The sequence below is a fragment of the Antechinus flavipes genome, chromosome 4 (genome assembly GCF_016432865.1).
Source record: "Antechinus flavipes isolate AdamAnt ecotype Samford, QLD, Australia chromosome 4, AdamAnt_v2, whole genome shotgun sequence".
NCBI lineage: Eukaryota > Metazoa > Chordata > Mammalia > Dasyuromorphia > Dasyuridae > Antechinus > Antechinus flavipes.
Window position 1 is genome coordinate 156,874,655 of NC_067401.1, and position 21,913 is coordinate 156,896,567.

General features: G+C 33.2%; 1 protein-coding gene across 1 annotated transcript in view; it reads right to left on the reverse strand.

Annotated features, from left to right (window-relative positions):
• The window catches only part of MAP2K6 (mitogen-activated protein kinase kinase 6), a 126,359-nt gene that overhangs the window by 11,251 nt on the left and 93,195 nt on the right, over nucleotides 1-21,913 (reverse strand). The window contains exons 7-10 of the mRNA XM_051995220.1: nucleotides 18,891-18,942; nucleotides 16,936-17,063; nucleotides 15,779-15,856; nucleotides 14,363-14,502 (exon numbers count right to left, since the gene is read on the reverse strand). Of these exons, the coding sequence (XP_051851180.1) occupies nucleotides 14,363-14,502; nucleotides 15,779-15,856; nucleotides 16,936-17,063; nucleotides 18,891-18,942 (398 nt within the window). The remainder of the gene's footprint in view (nucleotides 1-14,362; nucleotides 14,503-15,778; nucleotides 15,857-16,935; nucleotides 17,064-18,890; nucleotides 18,943-21,913) is intronic.

The window sequence follows — 21,913 nt, forward strand, 5'->3', positions numbered from 1 at the left end:
GCCAGAAGAACTAGAATGTAATTGAACTTTAATTATAATCAATACATGTCTTGACAGAAGCAAGACATTTAAAAGCTGAATATGATCCCTCTACCATCTAAATAGTCTGCTAACACCAAAAGTGAGGAAGAAGTATTATGAACAAGTTTTCGTCACTTAAAAGAATTCAAAGCAGTCTGATTTCATGAACTGAAACTGAGTGAGGTAAGCAGAATCAAGAGAACATTGTACACAGTAACAACAAGATTATATGATGATCAACTTGACTTGGCACTTCTCAACACTGCAGTGATTCAAGACAATTCAATGGGCTCAGGATGGAAAATTCCATTCACATCCAGAGAGAGAGAGAGTTATAGAAACTAATTGTGGATTGAAGCATATAATATTTTCACTTTTGTTTGTTTCTTTTTTTCTTTCTCATGTTTTTTTCTCCTTGATCTGATTTTTCTTGCACATGACAAATATGATATGTTTAAAAGAATTACACATATTTAACCTTTAAAAAGGCCTCTAAGAGGCTCAAAAATGAATTAATTAGAACACTGAATAATCAATGGAAACTGTGAGTTTAAATCTGGCCCCAAAACTGATAGCATAGATCACTGAATCTAGAGTAGGAAGAGATATTAGAAATTATTTAGTCTACCCACCCACTCTGCTTCATATTTCAAAAGAAACTGAGGCTTGGAAATATGAAATATCTTGCCCTCGGTCATATATGTAGCAACCAAAAGTTTTTTCTGGCCAGTTTTATTGTTGTCTGAGTAATCCTCCTCTTCCTCCTTTTTCTCTTCATTTTTGTCCTCCTCCCTTTCCTCTTCCTCTTCCTCTATTATCACCATGCCCCCATTCCCACTTCAAGATCAGTATTCTCCTTCAAAAACCAGGTTTCTGCTGTCATACAGAGGAAGAGGTTCAGAGAAATACTTTGATTTCAGATTCATTGTTCTAATTATGTATGTTATAGCTATGATCAAATCAGCTAATATTTTAGTAATCTAAATTTTGCTGACTAATGTTCTATATAAACTTAGGCATCACTAAGTATATTATTTACACTTGACAGGCTGGGAAGAGGGAACCCAAGTCAATGAAGAAAAATACAATCACAAATATGAAGGCTGCATTCAAAATTCAATTAAGAATTTTATGAGGTTTCTATTTACATTAAATGTTTACAAACCTTTCCCATGTGTGTGGAATTTTCCTAATTAAGACTTTTCTATTGACTTTTCTGCATGGTAAATTTTCTGCAATGTTCTCTTGGTTCTGCTTACTTCACCCAGTATCAATTCACGAAATCAGACTGCTTTGATTCTTTTAAGTGACAAAAACTTATTCATAAGTTAAAACTCCAAACCAGGCAAACCATATTTCTCAAAAAGTACCATAATATGGTGTCTTCCCAACAAAGAAGTCCTGTTTGACTTCATGTGTTTTGTTACATAGCTACAATGCAAAAATAAGCAACTTTCTCTTTTGGCTTACTAGGAGAACTTAATGATTTTCCTTTAGTGGAGGGAATTTTTTTTTAAGTATCTACTTACTTCCTGAGAAGCTAGTTTATGGGAAAATTCCCATATGAAATTTAAACAGGCCTTGAAATTAATATGTTGTGGAAAGTATCCAATAAGTGACTCTATAAGAAGTGTCATCATGAACTATATGAACTACATGAACTATAACAGAAATGAAAAAAGAATGCTTGAATTTTAGGAAACAGAAGATGTTGGCCAACTGGATATTTTCTGTCTCCTATCCCGTCATTAGCAAATTCAGTTTTACTGTAAGTGTTACATAGCCTTACTAATATGGAAAATACTAATATAGCAAGTTAACATCGTTTAGCATGTTAAAATAGTCCATCCTTTATCTTTTAAATTTATAAGACTTCAAAATCTAGACTAAGAATAGCAAAGTACTCATGATAAGGTTAGGGGGATAAGAAGCAAACTTTCCATCTTTAATGGGAAGCACTTGAAATTCAATATAAAATAACAACTGTCAAGTTCAAAGCTACATCAATTTCTTGTTGGGATTGATTCAGACTTTTGAGTTTTCAAGTGGCTTGCCATTTCCAAGCGTGCAATTAGTTAACTGCTCTAATTCCTCTTCCAAATGCCACAACACATGCTCCTGACCGTAGCTGACACTAAAAAACGGCTTCCTGCTGCCTTAAGAATTGCCAGTTTGGTGTTTGTGCTGACCAGAGGATTTCTGCTTATTTGAACTCACCCTGACTGATTCCAAGGAGGACTATTTGGTGCATCCGCAGAATAAAAACATATTGTGCCTTTGTAACCATGCATTTATCAGAAACAAAATAAATATGCCTTGTTTCTACTCACTGACTATCAAGATGAAGAAGATGATTGATTTCATTTGGCACCATTCACTTACTGTTAGAAAGCATATGCACCTGTGGAGACTTCCCATACACTACCCTAAAACATCAGTATAAGATGGGTAGTATCAAAGTACCTCTGATGTGTTAGGACTGGATTTACGTTTAGTAATTCTCCAAGTAATTCTCTAATATCACAAGAGACTTTAAAAAGTAGAAAAGTGGTCTGTTTTTTTTTCTTTTTAGCAGCTTTAGATTCTGATTTCTATTAGTATTATCTCCATGCATTAGGCCTAATATTGCTTTTCTTCAGTCATATCTGACTCCTGATGATTTTATTTGAGGTTTTGTGGCATAGATACAGGAGCAGTTTATTATTTCCTTTTCTAGCTCATTTTATACATGAGGAAATCTAGGCAAACAGGATTAAGTAACTTGTCCAGGATCACACAGCTACTATGTGTCTGAATCTTCTTGATTCCAGACATGTTGTTTTATGCAGAAAAGGGAACCCCCGCCCATATTACCAATAGGAGAAATCTCATTTGTTGTTCTGTTGGCAAAATTTCCCATATTTGGGTTTCTTTATTTCTTCATTAGCCAATATGCCCCAGATACAATTCTTGAAATTACCATCTAGAAGACCACGACTTGCAAGAAGTCTTGTTATGGGCCACAACTCTGAACTTGAAAGAAAGGATTCTTACAAAATACTAAGTCATTGGAATTGAAAGAGACAATGGTTATCTAGTTTAGCATGATTCGGTATGATTGATTTAATCTTACAACAAATAATGGTTTCCTAGTGATACAATAATTGGTTTATACTCAGTGTGGAGCATATAAGCAGGGACTAAGAGCCACAGAGGAGAAGCTTTCAGAGGGCAAAGAAGACAGGCAGGAGCTCAAACTCTCAGAACCAAGAACAGACATTCATTTGATCTTTAGTCAGGCCATCAGTGGCAGGCTCTCCTCTTGCATTTCTCCATTGAGACCAAGGCCAGTCTAAAAGGCTCTCCAGAAAGTTGTCCACCTCCAGGAAGGAGATAATAAAGAATATGAACTATAACCAGGTCCCAGAAAAGAAGACAAGACTTTGAAAGAGATAATAAAGGATTTGGACTTTAACTTTTAACCCCTGGCTACTGGTGTGTGATTAAAAAAAGAAGGCTGCTCCCAGAGACCCCAAGAAAACTAAATCAGAGAATATTACAGAGTCTATTTTAAAAATTGATAGTCCTAAAAGAAAAAATTTAAGTTGTTCACAAGTCAAATGTTAAAAACAAATTTGGAAAAGCAGGTTTGGATTTACATTTGTAGAAAAAAATTATAAAAGTAATTAACAAAAGTATAAATGCTAAATGATCCCTACCCTTACAAACATAAAATAACATTTAACTCATTCAAGCTCATAAAAATCAGATCTTAGCAGTGAAATACAACAGATCCCCAATTTTGAAACATAGGCTTGGTGTTCCTTTAGCATTGTATTGCAAATGCTACTTGTGTGTCTCACAAATACCTATCAACCTACCAACTTAGCAGTGATTGGTATTAATTAGCTAAGAGCTATCAAGGAGATGCATTAGATATAAATGTACTGTGTATATCAGCCCTATGATGTCATATTTTATGATGTATCACAGCAAAATTTATTTCACAAAATAAAAAGGAAGCATATGCCATAATGGATCACCAAAGGACAAGATCCTCTTCCCACTGCCTATACTCACACTTGAGTTCTCCATGACTAGAAATACAATACACAGTGTGTATCAATTTGGGGAGGAGGGGGGTAGAATAGACCTGCTAATCAATGACATACACTTTTCATATTCCCAGTATTTGTTGTCTTTTAGCTCAACCACAAACATCTTCAAGTATCTCTAAGAAATATTTAGACAATCCCTGTCTGTTTCCTGGAAGACACAGGAAGTAGGAATTCTTGAGTTATCTTTAAAAATTCATATACTCATCATTGGATCTTCCAAGCCATCTCTATTCAAATACAGTTTTCTATTCAAGAAAAATAACTAACATATTAATGAGATCATCAGAAACATTTCTTTCTTTCTAATATTGAAGTTAATAAAGGAATTACCATTTAGAAACATCTTGTCCAGCCTTCATTCCATACTGTTATTCCTCTTCAAAGAGGATTCTTTTTGGAAAATACAAGTTATTGAAATCACAAACCAAACAGCCAGTTTCAAACAATACTACTGCAACATTGGATCAGTACATAAGGTAGAGAAGTTTGAGTATCCACACCTTATGCCTATGAACAAATTAGATGCTATCAGATGCAACTAAAGATTTAAGAAGCCACTATAATTTTTTAAAAGCATGAAGATCCTTTAAGTACCTGTGGAGAAAAAAAGGAAGAAGGATGGCCAAAGAGCAGGAGACAAAACTAACAGATGAGCAGTCCCAGTCTACAATACATTTTAAAAGATCCAACAGAAGGCCTCAAGTGAATGGGATAAATCTTCTCTAAAATCTTTGTTAAGTGATATGGAAAAGAATTGCATGGAGTAAGAAGGAATGGACAGTTGATAATCTAGTAGCACACAGAATAGATCACAGATTTAATAAGGAATTGAAGAGGACTCACTTGTATGGGCTCTGGAGACTCAGTTTTACACAAGAGTCTTTCAAAGGGACTTCAAAGGAATTGAGTTGGTGAATGGGAATGGAAATACAATGGGAATTATGAAAGACCTCAGTGTGCCAGGCATTGAGAGAATAAAAGTCGACTTTCAAAAAAGAAAATAATAATAACAATAAATAAGACTGATAAATAATAAAATTAGTTTTAAAAAAGATTCTGTTATCAATGCTAATATCAGGCTACTCATCATCTCTAGCATCAGATATACAACTGCTATGACATTTGTAGTTTGAGGAAATGTTAAGAAATATTTTTGGATGAAGTAAAAATGCATGCAAGGTTGGCAAAACTTTTGTTCACTTCTAGGAAACTCCGATGCCATTTCCAAAGAACATAAAAAATTTACTTTGGTGAGGTATGAAGCTTCGTGTACGTTAATGTATGGAACAATAAATGATGAGCAGAAAATGCATTTTCTGAAGAAGTCATTATCAATCTAAAATGATTTTCTTTAATCCATTCATACAATCATAAATTTAGGGCTGAGAAGGACCTTTGAGATCACTCAGTTCTTAAATATAAAGGGTAGAAAACTGAAGTCCAAAGAGTCGTTATTGACCAAAATCACAAAGGTAATAAATAATAGAGGTAAGATTTGAACCCATTTCCTCTAAATTCCAAAATGTGTTTTTTCACACTACATCAAGCTAAAGAGCCAAAATTAGAGCAAGATAACAGGGTTTTTCCAGGGGGTATCAAATTTGAGAGCCCTGATTGCAAGGTGAAACAACTAGAGTCAGTATGTAATAAATAAGAATAATTGGCTAAATCAACTCAACTAACATTTATTAAATTGTTAATATGCACTGTTAAGCACTTAGAATATAAATAAAAGTAAAAACAAACATAAAATAGTCCCTATTCTCAAGGACCTCATAGTCCAAAGGAAACAACATGAAAATTACTATGTATAAACAAGATAAATTAGGAAAATCTCAGAAAAAAAGTACAAATATTACAGATGATTGGAAAAAGTTTTTTGTTTAAAAAAAAACAAGACTTTAGACTGCTAAACAAGAGGCTGAAAACTCATCCTCCAGAGTAACCATGGACAATATCCTGGAAACTCAGAATTTCTTGAAAGACCAGACTTTCCTTCAACTGAGAGTGCAACTGTCCTAGGTACAAGCATTCCTATTTCTGGCTTTTTCCAAACTAAAAAAGGCTAACTTTTCTCTCACCCTGAGTTTCAAACAATTTAACTCAAGATACCAAAATACCAACATATACTTAATCCAGAAGACCCATCTTGAAAGGAAAAACAGAATACATTCCATATTAATTTAGATTAAGCAAATGGGAGTACATACTAAGTGCATATAGAGAATGCCTCATCAAGGAAGAAATAGAAAGAATCATTTTCTGTAAGAATGGATCTCAGTGGTTGTGGTAGGCTTTTATTTAAGTAAGAATGGTTTTCCTTTAAGAAGGAAGGGAGCCTATCCTCAGGATTTGGTTGGCCTGGAAGACTAGAGTATGAAATGTTAGTTTGGCTTACTTTCTTCTGGAAGAGCAAAAGACCTAGCCAATAGTGAGTCTATGCTCAGGAGACTGTAGGAGTACCTACTACTACTAGGTTTTATAACCAGACAAGAACCTCGTCTGATCTACCATTGCAGAATGCTACAGAGTATATAGAGGCAAAGGAAAATAGCATCTTGTTAAACATTGGGAATTTTTTCTTTCTTAGTTTTTGTTGTTAGTAATTTTTTGTTGGTTTTTACACTTAGTTACATGCTAATCTTGAGATTGAATCACTGTGGTAGCCTATACTGAGCCCAATGTAGAATAGCAGTTAATACAATGATCTAATTTTACAATTGAGGAAATCAAGATGAAAGTTTAAATGGAAGGAGCTCAAAGTTCTAGCTGTTTTTAATGCTCCATCATAAGAAATTCACTAAGGCAAACCTCACTTGCTGTATTATCAGGTATTCAGTTGGGTCCTGAAAGTAAAATCACACACCTATACACACCTATATCATAAGGTTGCTTGCTATCTTTGGGAGGGGAAAAGTAAAGGAAGATGGGAGAAATAATTTGGAAGACAAAATCTTACAAAACTGAATGCTGAAAATTAGCTTTATGTATATTTAGGAAAATAAAATACTATCAAGAAAAAAAGAAAGTAAAAGCATAGTCATAGAAACCTCATATTAGAATCTAATTTCACCTCATTAAATTTCAAGAGAGCTAGATTCAACACATCTTTTTCAAAGACTCCTTCAAAAGGAGGTAGTGCCTGAAATCTTTCCAAGAGTATTCTTTAAACAATATTTTGAGTTCTACTTCCAACTAATTCCTAATTATTCTCTTAAGTTCTAAAACAATAGCAACACTCCAGGTATTTTCTATACACACATTAAAGATTTCTCCACATATGCTATGTTCCAATTCTATTCTGCAAGATGACAAGTAAAATCATTACATTACATACTGTAAATACCTTTTGGATATTTTTCCCATCCACAGTAATTCTGAAAAGTCAAGATATTGTTGAGATGATAGCTTGCCACAATTCACACAAAAGCAATCCAACAAATATTATTTTGTAAAAACTCCCATTTCTATATATCTGGATCTTCTAGCAACCTAGACCAGATCCTTTTTTTTAACATCAAAACAGAAAAAAAAGAAGAAGAAGAAGAAAAAAAGGACAAAAAATAACAACCTGAAAAGAAGAGAAATGCAGGGGAAGGGGAAGAAATACATAAAAATAAGTGAAGAAATGAATAAGCAAAAAGGGAAAAATAATGAACAAATATAATAAAGCAAAAGAAAATGAGGAAAAAATCTCAAGAGAAAAAGCCAAATAGTATGATAAAAAGAATTAGAACCCCCAAAAGAGAATTAGTAAGTGCTAGAATCTCTAGAGTTTAGAACCTCAATAAAAGAATTTTTTTTTTAATTTTTAAATGGAAATTGCACTAGGCACCAATTAATATGAATGATAAATTCCATAAAATGGTGGCATTATTCAAATTCGCATTGCATGTTTCCATCAGATAAGAATCAGTTACCATATTCTATACAATTATAACTTCAAAAGTACTAATTGAAATACATGTGATCATTTGCAATAATCATGACCTCGCTGTAAAGACAAACAAGAGAATGAACTGCTAAGAACAAACATGGAAAAAAAAATTAGTAAAGCATTAGACTCTGAAAATAAGAAAAGGGGAACATACAAATATGTAATGAATAAAAATGGAGCAAATATAACAAGACAGCAACACTAAAAGCACTGCAAAAAGATCTGTGCAAATATTAAAAACTGAACTTAAAACCGGAATTATGGAATCATTATCTCAGAATTGCTGACCTAACAAAGGAGAAAAAAAATTTTAAATGATAAAACTAGTGCTTCTTGATATGTGAATTTGCTTTTTTTTCTGGATATTTGCAAGATTCTCTCTTTGATGTTGCAGTTCTGGAAGTTGGTAACTACATTTCTGGGTAAGTTAATTTTGGGTTTCTTCTCAGATTCCAGCCTAAGAGTTATATTGTTTAATCTACCAAAAAAAAAATCTAAAAAGATATGACAATTATTAAGTGGAAATTATAATTCATATAGGAAAAGTACAGGCCCTAGTTGAGACTAAATACTGATGTCCTATATCATCAGTGTGGCAAAGAACAAGATAAAGCAACAAAGTGTATTGTTTATAGGAACAAAACAAAAAGATAATTAATGAATGAATCTATAAATGAAAAAGTTAACTATTAAATAAATTCCAAAACAAGCACAAAAGTGCATCTGAAAATCAAAGAAGAAATAAAATAGGAAGGAAATCAACAACTGAACTTATAAACCAATGAGTTGTGAGGATTTTTTTAAAACCAGGAAAAAAAATAGACCTTTCTTTAAAAAGTAAAGCAAAGAAGCCTAATTTGTAAGGTCAAAAATAAAAGGGAAAAAATTCATAATTGATGAAGAGAGGGGGAAAATTCACAGCTGATAGAACCAGTTTTATAATTCCCCCCCAAAAAAACTGAACTCTTACATGAAATGGACGCTCATAAAAATAATTTTTAAATGTACAAAATTCCTTCTATGAAGCAATTGTGATTCTGATATTCAAACCCAAGAAGGAGCATGTTGAGAAAAAGAAATATCAAAGAGGCCACACATCAAAAAATCATTCATTATACTCAATTTAAATGTACAGCAAAAATTAAATAATGGTTCAATATTAGGAAAATATTTGCACAAGTGATCATGTTAGTAACAATAAAAATTGAATTCAATGTAATAGATACAGAAAAAGCTTTGAGAAAATATAGTATTTACATTTTATATATCAAAACAAAGAATCAGGAAAACTCTTTCCTTAATATGAGCAAAAATATTTTTCTATAGCCAAAAGGTAAAATTTAGGGAAAAAATTTCTGAGGGGAAAATCCTTTGTAGCAAATTTTTCTTATAAAGGCTGCATTTCCAAAATATATAAGAAAATGATTCAAAATTATGAGAATAAAGATGTGTTCCAATTGATAAATGGTCGAAGGATTTAAACAGGTAATTCTCAAAGAAAAAAATTCAACCATATATAAGCAAGAATTTTTAAATGTTCAAAATCAGTAATAATTGGAGAAATGCAAATTAAAGTCATTCTGAATTTCTGCAAATTCTTCTGATTGGCAAAGTTGATACACACACACACACACACACACACACACACACACACCCAAAAAGCTAAATTACAAATTTTAGGAAAGCTATGAGAAAACAAGCATGTTAATATCCTCTTGGTAAAATAATTGATATACTTATTCTTGAAAGCAATTTGGAACTATGCAGCCAAAGTTACAAACTTGTATATGCCTTTAAACCCACAAATAGCACTACTATGCTTTTACTCCAAAGAGATCAAAGAAATAGGAAAAGGGCCTCAGCTGTAGAAAAACATTTATAATAGCTCTCTTTGTAAAGCAAAGAACTAAAAATTAAGAGGATATCTATTGGGAAATGGCTGAACAATTTATTGTATATGACCATGACGCAATATTATTGTACTGTAAGAAATGAAGAAAAATGAGATTTCAGAAAAACATTAAAAGACTTATGAACTGATGTAAAAAGAAGTAAGCAAAACCAGGAGAATAATTTACATAGTAGCAACATTGTAAAAGCAAATAAATTTGAAAGACTTAAAAACTCTGTTTAATATGATGAATCAATCAGAATTCTAGAACTGATGTAAAAAGAAGTAAGCAAAACCAGGAGAATAATTTACATAGTAGCAACATTGTAAAAGCAAATAAATTTGAAAGACTTAAAAACTCTGTTTAATATGATGAATCAATCAGAATTCTAGAGGATCAGTGATGAAAAATTATATCCATATTCTGACAGAGAACTATAACAGTGTGCATAATGAAACACCTACTTTTAGACCTACCTCATATGGAAATTTGTTTTGTTCAATATGCTTATTTGTTAAACAGATTCTCTGCCCTCCCCCCCCCCCCACTGTGGTAAGGAAGAAAGTAAGGGGGGGGAGGAATTATATATATATAAAATGTTTAACAGCTGAAAAAAATTACAATTTAAAAAGCAAAAATTAGCATTACTTATGATGGGTAAACAATGAAAGCTTTGCCAATGAACTAAGGAATAAAGCTAAGAAGTCTACTGCCATAACTACTATTTGACATCATAGTAAAAGTGGCAGTTACAGAACAAGAAAATAGCTTATTGAAAAAGGCAATCACAAAGTGATAGCAAAATCATCTCTATTTGTAGAGAATATATAGGGATTTACTTGGAAAATCCTAGAGAAGCAAGAAAAAAGAGTGACAACCAACAGCTTAATGAATGACGCAAAATGCAGAATAAATCCATCCAAATCATTAACATGTTCAGTCATTTTTTCAGTTGGATCTGACTTCTCATGACTCCATTTGGGTTTTCTTGGCAAACATACCAGAGGGCCAGTGATTTCCTTCTCCTGCTCATTTTACAGATGAAAAAAACTGAGGCAAACAGGGTAAAGTGACTTGGCCAGAGTCACAGAGCTAGTAATATCTAAAGCCAAATTTGAACTCAGGAATATGAATCTTCCCTACTTCAGGCTATTCTATCCACTGAGCCACCTTGCTCTCTTATAAATACAATTACAAAGTTATTTTCACAGAAATAAAGAGCTAAATAATTTTTAAAATTGTTATTTTCAAGGCTAGGCCATGGCAATATAGCAAAAATGATGTTCAAATTAATCTATACATTTAACACAATACCAATCAAATTGTGGTATATGAATGTTATGGAATATTATTGCTCTGTAAGGAATGACCAGCAGGATGAATACAGAGAGGCTTGGAGAGACCTACATGGACTGATGCTAAGTGAGATGAGCAGAACCAGGAGATCATTATACACTTCGACAACGATATTGTATGAGGATGTATTCTGATGGAAGTGGATTTCTCTGACAAAGAGACTTAACTGAGTTTCATTGGAGAAATGATGGACAGAAACAGCTACACCCAAAGAAGGAATACTGGGAAATGAATGTGAACTATTTGCATTTTTGATTTTCTTCCCGAGTTATTTTTACCTTCTGAATCCAATTCTCCCTGTGCAACAAGAGAACTGTTTGGTTCTGCAAATATGTATTGTATCTAGGATATACTGCAACATGTTTAGCATATATAGGACTGCTTGCCATCCTGGGGGGGGGGGGGGGGGGAGGAGGGAGGGAGGGGAAAAAACGAAACATAAGTGATTGCAAGGGATAATGTCGTGTAGAAATTATCCTGGCATGGATTCTGTCAATGCGAAGTTATTATTAAATAAAATAAAATTTATTATAAAAAAAAAAAAAAAAAAAAACACAATACCAATCAACTGCCAAGGTAATACTTTAAAGAAATATACAAAATAACTAGATTCATTTGGGGGGGAAGGGAGGCAAAAAAAAAAAAAAAAACCAGTCACTGGGGAGTTAGGAAGTTATTAGCTTAGGACTTTGCAAATACCAGATCTCCAATTCTATTACAAAGCAGTAAACACCAAACTACCCACATCAGTGCATAAAATTAGATAAACAATACCTAAGAACAAATACTGAATTCTAATATTCAAGAAATCTATGAATAAAATCCATTGAGAAAGAGATTGTCCAGACTGCTGGATACAGTGGATAACAGTTCAGTAGGAAAAGGATTTAGAAACAACTTATACCATATACCACACATAAATAAAAGGTGTGATTTTTTTTTAAAAAATCATATCATTAAAGCATTAAAACCCAATGGCAACTTGATAATCTAGGACCTTCTTTTCCCCATGCCCAAATGCATTATGGGATTGCAGAAATAGAGATCAGAAGCACCTATTTCTAACATGGGGAATGGGGGGGTATGAACTAAAATTTTCTTCCCCAATCAGCCCTCATTTCCTCCCTGCCAAATATCCATCAGGCAGAAGATACCCACTGCTAACTGGATATTAACTCCTACATCTCTACCTTTGCTAAAAAGATCCCTTAATCCTACTCTACTCTAAATTTTAATTCAATTTTCTTCTTGCCAAGAAACTAACCATATGGCCTGGCATTGACCTCACAACCCTTTCCATCTTCTGTGACTCAACCATAAACATGAAACCCCTTTTCTATTGCTCTCCCAATTAGAATGTGATTTCCTTACAGCCCATAATGGTTTGAATGTTCTATTTGTAACTACACTGTTGCACAATAGTTGATGTATAATACAATTTTTTTCCATTACATTTCATTAGAAAAAAATAAGTTAGTCCTTACACAACTGTAAAAAGACAAGGAATGTGTAATATATATAGATTTATATAGAGAATTTTTTTTAAATGAGGTGTATTGGTCTACATAGTAAGGGGGACAAGATTTTTACATTAAAATCTCTCTGGCATTAAAGTTACAGAGAACTGACCCAAATTAATAAGAATAATAACCATTCACTAGTAATCAAGTAATCAACACAGTTTTCATGAAAATAATTATCAATCATGTGAAAAATGTTCAGAACCAAGAATTTTATCAATTATGAGATATTATATTCTTAAAAAAGCAAAAATGAAAACACTGTAAACAGTGGTTGTGGGAAACAGGTATTCCAATTCACTGCTGGTAGAACTCTTGATATATCAAACTACATAGTAAACAGTGATTGTGGGAAAACAGGTTTTCTAGGGGTAAAAAAAGATTTCCAATCAGAGGAAAAATGAATGTTCATACCTTTGAAATAGAAATTAGAAAGACCCAAAAGGGGAAACTACTTTGGGACAGTCTCTTTTGGGGGATCCAAATGCATAAAAAAAGTACAAAGATAGTTTCACTATTTGTAATAACAAAGAGCTGAAACAAACTATGTACTCAAGGGGAAATAGCTGAACAATTGTGGTATATGAACAATAAAATATCATTCAACTGTAAGGAATAAAATAAACGAAAATTTCAGAGAAAAATGGGAAGAAATATGAAATGATACAGAGTAAAAAAAAAGCATAGGCAAAGGAAATATATACAATAATTATAGCAATATACATTAAGAAAATACTAAAAGGCAACAAAACTCAAAATAATAGTGTTATTGGCATGTTAATTATTAACAAAATATGAAATCTAAAATACACATTCACTTTTCAGTTAATAAACATCAAATGACCATATGAAAAGCAACATGTACTGTCAGTTTCAATCACACTATTAGGTGCTTCATTGTTTGGAAGAAAGGTATTAGAGGGGAAAAAAAAAAGGAGGGAGATGAAAGAGTATGGTTTTTAGGTGGGATGTCTGTCATGACAACCTGAAAAACAGAGAGAACATACTCTGTGGAGAACTTATAGGGGAGAAGGGGAAGAGAAAGAATCCATATCCAACATCATATTCTCAACAACCTGACAAACTCTAAGCAAATCAGAGTCAAATAAAGCTATCTTGACAGGACTCATCAGATTTCCTGGGACAAATGACACTTTGCTAGGAAAAATAAAATATAACACCACCTTATGGACCAAACTTCTTCCAACTTGCTACTTTCATTTATAATTGTTTTCCTTCCCTGATCCCTAAAACTGTCTATAGCACTAAAAAAAAAAAAAAAAGCATATATCCCAAGTTAATATATATGCATTTTGGAAAACAGCCTAAATATTGACTTTGTTATAGAACTTCTAGATTTCTGAATATCATTCTAACTGGATATTACTCAAACTGAAAATAGTATGCCTGCTATAATATATTCCCCTCCCTATATCAATAGACATTAGTGGGGTATGATTAAAGTTCAACCATTTATCAGAAACTGGAAGAACCATCTTCCTCCCTGTTGATGGGACCTGGGAAGAGAAATATGCTTACCACTGTGAGGTAAAGTCAACAAACTCTGCTGAGAACTTGTCTGATGGTAGTTGAGGTGATGGTTCTTCCACTACCTGTTTGAGTTGCTGAAATGGTGTCCCCCAGGAATCATAGGGGAACCGAAGGATTGCCAATTCAATCTAAGGAGAAAGAGGAAAACAAGATGTTGTTTTATATGTGGAAACAGTTGCTTTCTACTTAAAGAACTGGAGGAAATTGCAGTATTGAGGAAAAGAATGGAGTTCCCTTCATTTCCCCTCCCCCATTTCTTCAATGACATTCATCTGAGCCTATCACATAATGGCTCTTATTGGGGTACCAAATTCCTGCAATTTTAGTGGGTTTTTAAATTAACTATATTAAACATCACATTTGATGACTACATAATTTATAATATCCAGAGTTTTAAACTATTACCATAAGGAAAGCTTCATTCATTCTATTCTTTATAAATGTGTATATCTGCTGCCATCTGCTGGCTCTTTGCAGATTAATGCAAGACCAAATTAAGGCCACTTTTGCCATGATAGTGACATATATTACCTAGACAAAAGAAACTAAATAACTTATAGAATTAACTAAATTATGGTGCTGAAGATGATTTTAAGAAAAGCATACATATTGTCCATGGCTCTGTAAATACATTGCAGTAATAGGATTATAATACTCCAAATTTTACAGGAATTATAGATTCTCAGTACTAGATTTGTTAGCCATCCACTTCATTCTTCTGACTTTCAGGTGTGAATTATCACAACAATCCATAGGCTACATGAGACCTAGAAATCATCTAAGAGACAAAACTACTTGCTTAAGTTAACCTGAGCAAGTTAGTGGAAGAGCTGGAACTCAAATCCAGTATATCCTAATAAATCTACCCATTTTAGCTTAACTCTATCTCTGTCTTCACTCCAAGTACAGATTGTCAGAACTAAAAAAGAACTGAGAACTCTCACTAGTCTAATCTCTCAATTTATGATGAATGAGTCAAAGTTAGAATGCAATGTCTCCTTCTTTTTGGTCTAGTACTCTTTCTGTTTCACAGACATAGTTTATATTCAAAACTCAATTCAGCTATTCCACTATCTCATGCTTTAAGTATCAATATTCATAAATCCTAGGTTAAAAGTGAAGAAGGTGCCCCATCTCCTCAAAGGTCAGAGGAATTTGATCAGAATCTAATATTACGGAGCAGCTAGGCAGCATAGTGGATAGCACACCAGCTCTGGAGTCAGGAAGACCTGAGTTCAAATCTGACCTCAGACACTTAATACTTCCCAGCTGTGTAACTCTGGACAAGTCACTTAACCCCAACTGCCTTAGCAAAAAAAAAAAAAAAATCAATATTGCATTTCAGTTATAAAACTAACGCAACCCACCAACTTTAGTCTCAATTTGTAAAACTCCATACAGTACCATTGTGATGCCCAGACTCCAAATATCAGATTTCACATTGTATCCCTTCTGATTTAGCTCTGGGTTTATTCTTTCAGGCTGGAAAGAAAAATAAAAGTAGAAGGTCATTGCTTCTAGGAGAGCCTTCATACAATGCTCCACTGGACAAGACAGTTTACTAGTCACTGTAAGTATCAACATCTCAAAATGGAAGTTTTAAACAGTTTTCTTTAAGTTATTTCAGTGCTTTGGGATAAATGATTATGGATATATTTATTCAACAACTTCAGAAGGTACCTTACCACAGAGATCAATTTAGTTATCCACTTATAACATAAATCTCAAGAGAATAATATGATTGATTCAACAGATACCACTAACATTGCCATCTTGATGTAGAATCAAACAAATTTTAAATTTTTTAACTAAGCCTTGGTAAACTTTTTTTTTCAATATATCAGACAAATTCACCTTTAAGGGAAGCAAATAATAAATTTTTGACTTAGGAAGGCCCTAAGAATAATGATCATAGAAATTAAAACTCTCAATCAGGAAGTTCTCTCCTTTCAAATCCATTTTCTCCCTGTAATGTCACTTAAAGTTATTCCTTCCTGTCCAATACTTAGCATGGAAAACAGGTTCAAGAATTCATCTTGGAAGACTGTCAAGGTCTTGATATTCTAAAATAGGATTTTTTAAAAATCTTTGTTCTGGTCCTTGAATATAACACTAAACTTTTGATCATTTTTTTGATAATCTGATAATCTTAAACTTGACAACTTTTTCTAAACTTAACATATTGATTAAAAATCATAGCACAGTAGAAAGTCAGAGGACTGTGAATGAGGATTGTTTCATATGTTATAGTCACTGTGCTGATTTACTTTAAATAATTGTTTTTCTTTGTTTTAAGAAAGATTCTATAGAGAATAGTATTGTGAAGTGACTATACTATAAAGAAAATAGTAAGTAAAGAAATAGAAATAAAATTTAAGTATAAAAAATAAAGTCAGGAGAAGAGCTTTAAAAGAATATATTAGCTGGTGAATCATTGAGTCTCAGGAAGAAGTAAGTAATGATAAAAGGCAATTCTCCCTCAATGACAGAACCCTTTTCCACTTTATAGGATTTTGTAGCCTGTCTTCTTTTAGAGTCCATTTTCCAGCTTTAAAACTTACAGCCATGTAAGGTTTGCATCCTGCATCCATAGTTTTGGCCACAGAATCCACAAGATAACCACTAATACCAAAGTCACACATCTTCACTTGGCCCAGTGTATTGATCAACACGTTAGATGGCTTGACATCTGAAAGAAAAATATATACTATGTTATACTGCTAATAGTCCAGGTCCATTTCAATTGTACTAAAGAAAACAAAGTTACACATATATATATACAAATGTTTACTTTATTCCTGCTGCTACAAATCCACACATTTTCATCCCCAGTGAGCTTATCTACTGAACTTCTTTCTTTGAAATATACTTGATATTGGCTTTTATTTAATCTGAGTTCCCTTAGCATGTATATACAATTTTGTCTTTTATCTCCTATCTTCCATCCCTGATAAGACTATAAGCAACTTGGGGTCTGTTTCCTTTATAATCTTTATATCTCAAGGAAAACAAGTACTAAAAATACACAGAATTCACAAATTTGCCATAATTAGAATTTTTTTAAAAGGTCTCATTTAGTTCAGGGATTAGGAACCTTTTTTCTGTCAAAGGTCATTTGGATATTAATAATATCATTCAAAGACCATTCAAAATTATCAACTTATAGAATTCAAGCTGTGAGGGAGTTTTACCTAGCTTTCAGTTCATTATTGCCTATGATTGCCTTATAAATTGATATAAAGCACATGGGCCAAATGTTCTTCTTCTCCTAATTCAGTGCAAGAGTCCAGTTTGACACTGAAGGAAGTTGGGACCTAAAAAAATAAGGAAATTATCTCTGGGGCCCAACCTGAAAAAATTGAAATGAGTGAATCCTTAAAATACTTAATATAAGATCAGAATTTTGTAGGTTGCCAGAACCAAATCTAATTAAATGAAAATATTAAATATTTATTGAAAAGCCCAAAAACTATGAATAAAAAAATGGAACAGTGGTGAATTCACATACTATAAGAAATATATAGCTAGCTCAGATTTTTCCTCATTAAATGACCAGAGATCTTCAAGTTAGAAGGAATTTAGAGTCCACATTTTATATATAAGGGACCTATGGTCTAATCTATGAATTGCCCAAAGTTACACAGGTAAGAAACATCACAGATTGGATTTGAACCCAAATTCTTTAACTCTACAATCAGTGTTCTTTTTACTATATTATGCCCTGAACTTTCTTGGAATTCACATTTGGCTTTTGCTCTAATCAGGCTAGAATTCTGCCATGTTCATATTAACTTTACTTGTACTAAGTTCTCTGCTGCTAATAGCTACACCCTGCCTTTCCATATCTACGACTTGCTTTAAGATTCCATTTAAAACTCCTTTCTTTCAAAGGACCTTTCCTGACCAATTTTATGCCTTCTTAGACAAACCATTTCTCTAATTTTTATAGCATTTCTACTTTATGCTATTAAATTGAACATATATATTTTCTACATTATTCTTGTGTATATGTTTTAGGTCTTTGCAACTTTCTTGAGTGTAAAAACTACTTCAATTAACAAACAGAGCACTTAGCATAGTGCACTAACCAGAAGAATCTAATGCACCCATCCTTGCTAAATGAAGGCACAAGAACTCTCAGACTTTAGGTTACTCCCAAAGTCATCATGTTCCATCTCTTTCCTCTTGGCAGAACTATATGTACACTGAGAGATTTCTACCCTGTCTTTAAAGACTTCTAAGGAAGAAACACCCACCCCCAATGGAAATATTGGTCTTAATTCTCTGCATCCTAACCTAACCTAAATCCTTACCATTGCAGTTTAGATTTATCCCTTATTGTTCTATTTTTGTCCAAGACAAAGAACAGTTGTTTAAATAGGCTGCTAGCCAATCTTAAAGGAAAACTCCTCCATTCCTTTATCTGGCTTAATCCCACTGTTGGCATGGACAACAACTCATGTGGACTGGCTAACAATCTGGGACAGGGTGTACAACAAAAAGGACACACACTTACCTCGATGAATGACAGAAAGTTTACTGTGTAAATGTTCTAGGGCTTTTACAATCTGCAAAGGAGAAACAACAGAAATTCATTATACAATCATGAGAGAGAAAGGGAAGCATCTATCTACACATTCCTTCTTCCTGACATAAGATTTCTAGAGAGATTGCCCAAGTGAAGGATGTTCCAGGAAAAGTAACATTGAAATGTAGGTAAGGTTACATGAATCATGTTCAAAAATCTCTAAAGATCCCCAGAGATTCTACTAAAAAGCTATTAGATATAATTCATAACTTTAGCAAAGTTACAGGATACAAAATAAATCCCCATAAATCCTCAGCATTTTTATACATCTCCAACAAAATCCAACAGCAAGAGATACAAAGAGAAATTCCATTCAAAATAACTGTTGACAGCATAAAATATATCTATCAAAGAAAAGTCAGGAATTATGTGAGCAAAATTACAAAAAACTTTCCACACAAATAAAATCAGACTTAAATAATTGGAAAAATATTAAGTGCTCTTGGATAGACCCAGAGAATATAATAAAGATGACAATACTCCCTAAACTAATCTATTTATTTAGTACTATACCAATCAGACTTCCAAGAAAATATTTTAATGATCTAGAAAAAATAACAACAAAATTCATATGGAAGAAGAAAAGGTTGAGAATCTCAAGGGAATTAATGAAAAAAAAAAAATCAAATGAAGGTGGCCTAGCTGTACCTGATCTAAAACTATATTATAAAGCAGCAGTCACCAAAACCATTTGGTATTGGCTAAGAAATAGATTAGTTGATCAGTGGAATAGGTTAGGTTCACAAGACAGAATAGTCAACTATAATACTCTAGTGTTTGACAAACCCAAAGATCCTAACTTTGGGGATAAAAATTCATTATTTGAAAAAAACTGCTGGGATAACTGGAAATTAGTATGGCAGAAATTAGGCATGGACCCACACTTAACACTGTATACCAAGATAAGATCAAAATGGGTCCATGACCTAGGCATAAAGAATGAGATTATAAATAAATTAGAGGAACACAGGATAGTTTACCTCTCAGACTTGTGGAGGAAGAAGAAATTTGTGACCAAAGATGAACTAGAGACCATTACTGATCACAAAATAGAAAATTTTGATTACATCAAATTAAAAAGCCTTTGTACAAACAAAACTAATGCAAACAAGATTAGAAGGGAAGCAACAAACTGGGAAAACATCTTCATAGTTAAAGGTTCTGATAAAGGCCTCATTTCCAAAATATATAGAGAATTGACTCTAATTTATAAGAAATCAAGCCATTCTCCAATTGATAAATGGTCAAAGGATATGAACAGACAATTTTCAGATGATGAAATTGAAACTATTTCCACTCATATGAAAGTGTTCCAAATCACTATTGATCAGAGAAATGCAAATTAAGACAACTCTGAGATACCATTAGACACCTGTCAGATTGGCTAAGATGACAGGAAAAAATAATGATGAATGTTGGAGGGGATGCAGGAAAACTGGGACACTGATGCATTGTTGGTAGAGTTGTGAACGAATCCAACCATTCTGGAGAGCAATCTGGAATTATGACCAAAAAGTTATCAAACTGTGCATACCATTTGATCCAGCTGTGCTATTACTGGGCTTATGCCCCAAAGAGATATTAAAGAAGGGAAAAGGACTTGTGCTTTTGTTTGTGGCAGTCCTGCTTGTAGTGGCTAGAAACTGGAAAATGAATGGATGCCCATCAATTGGAGAATGGTTGGATAAATTGTGGTATATGAATGTTATGGAATATTATTGTACTTTAAGAAATGACAGCAGGATGAATACAGAGAGGCTTGGAGAGACTTATATGAACTGATTCTAAGTGAAATGAGCAGAACCAGGAGATCACTTTACACTTCCACAACGATATTGTATGAGGATGTATTCTGATGGAAGTGGATTTCTTTGACAAAGAGACCTAACTCAGTTTCAGTTGATCAATGGTGGACAGAAGCAGCTACACCCAAAGAAAGAACACTGGGAAATGAATATAAACTGCTTGCATTTTTGTTTTTCTTCCCGGGTTATTTCTACTTCTGAATCCAATTCTCCCTGTGCAACAAGAGAGCTGTTCGGTTCTGAACATATATATTGTATCTAGGATATATTGTGACATATTCAACATGTATAGGACTGCTTGCCATCTGGGGGAGGGGATGGAGGGAAGGGAGGGAAAAATCAGAACAGAAGTGAGTGCAAGGGATAATGTTGTAAAAAATTATCCAGTCATGGGTTCTATCAATAAAAAGTTATTATAAAAAAAAATCTCTAAAGATTCAAATCCAATATTACCAAAACTGTGAAGGAATCTCATTCAACTTTCCTCTCTTATTAGTCTTCCATAATCTTAGCACCTTCACCCTGATATTATCTCTAATTTATTTTATGTATATGTTGCTTGTTGGTTGTTTTCATATATTCTCTCCCATTAGAATATGAGCTCCATGAAAGCAAGAAATGTTTTTGTCTTTCTTTATATCCAAAGCACTAAACATAGTGTCTGGTAAATAGTAGGTACTTAATAATTATTTGTTGGCTTGACATGATTTGATTGACTTTCCTGATTATCTCAGTTGTTAGTGCTGCCCATCAAAGCACCCAATTACTTAGTACATATTTTGCATGGATTCTCTATTTATTCATTCATACAATGTTATTCTCCTAATCCCCACTCTCTACCAATAAATGAAAGTTACTTGAAGGCAAAGACAGTTTTGTATTTATCTTTTTATCCTCAGTACCTAGACCAGTACCCTAGAAAATACTGAAATGTCAGTTGAACTGAAGTGAACATACTTCTCTTCATTTCTCCTCCTTTTCTTACCTCGATTTTGCCCTTCAGAATTTTTATCTTCTCTCCAGTCCTGCTATTATTCTCCTTGCTCCTCTCTTTTAAACCCTCTATGCCACTATTTCCAGAGAAATGATGGAAGGAAGTAAGGAGGGGAAAAGAAAGAAAATATTACAGTGCCAAACACGTGGTCT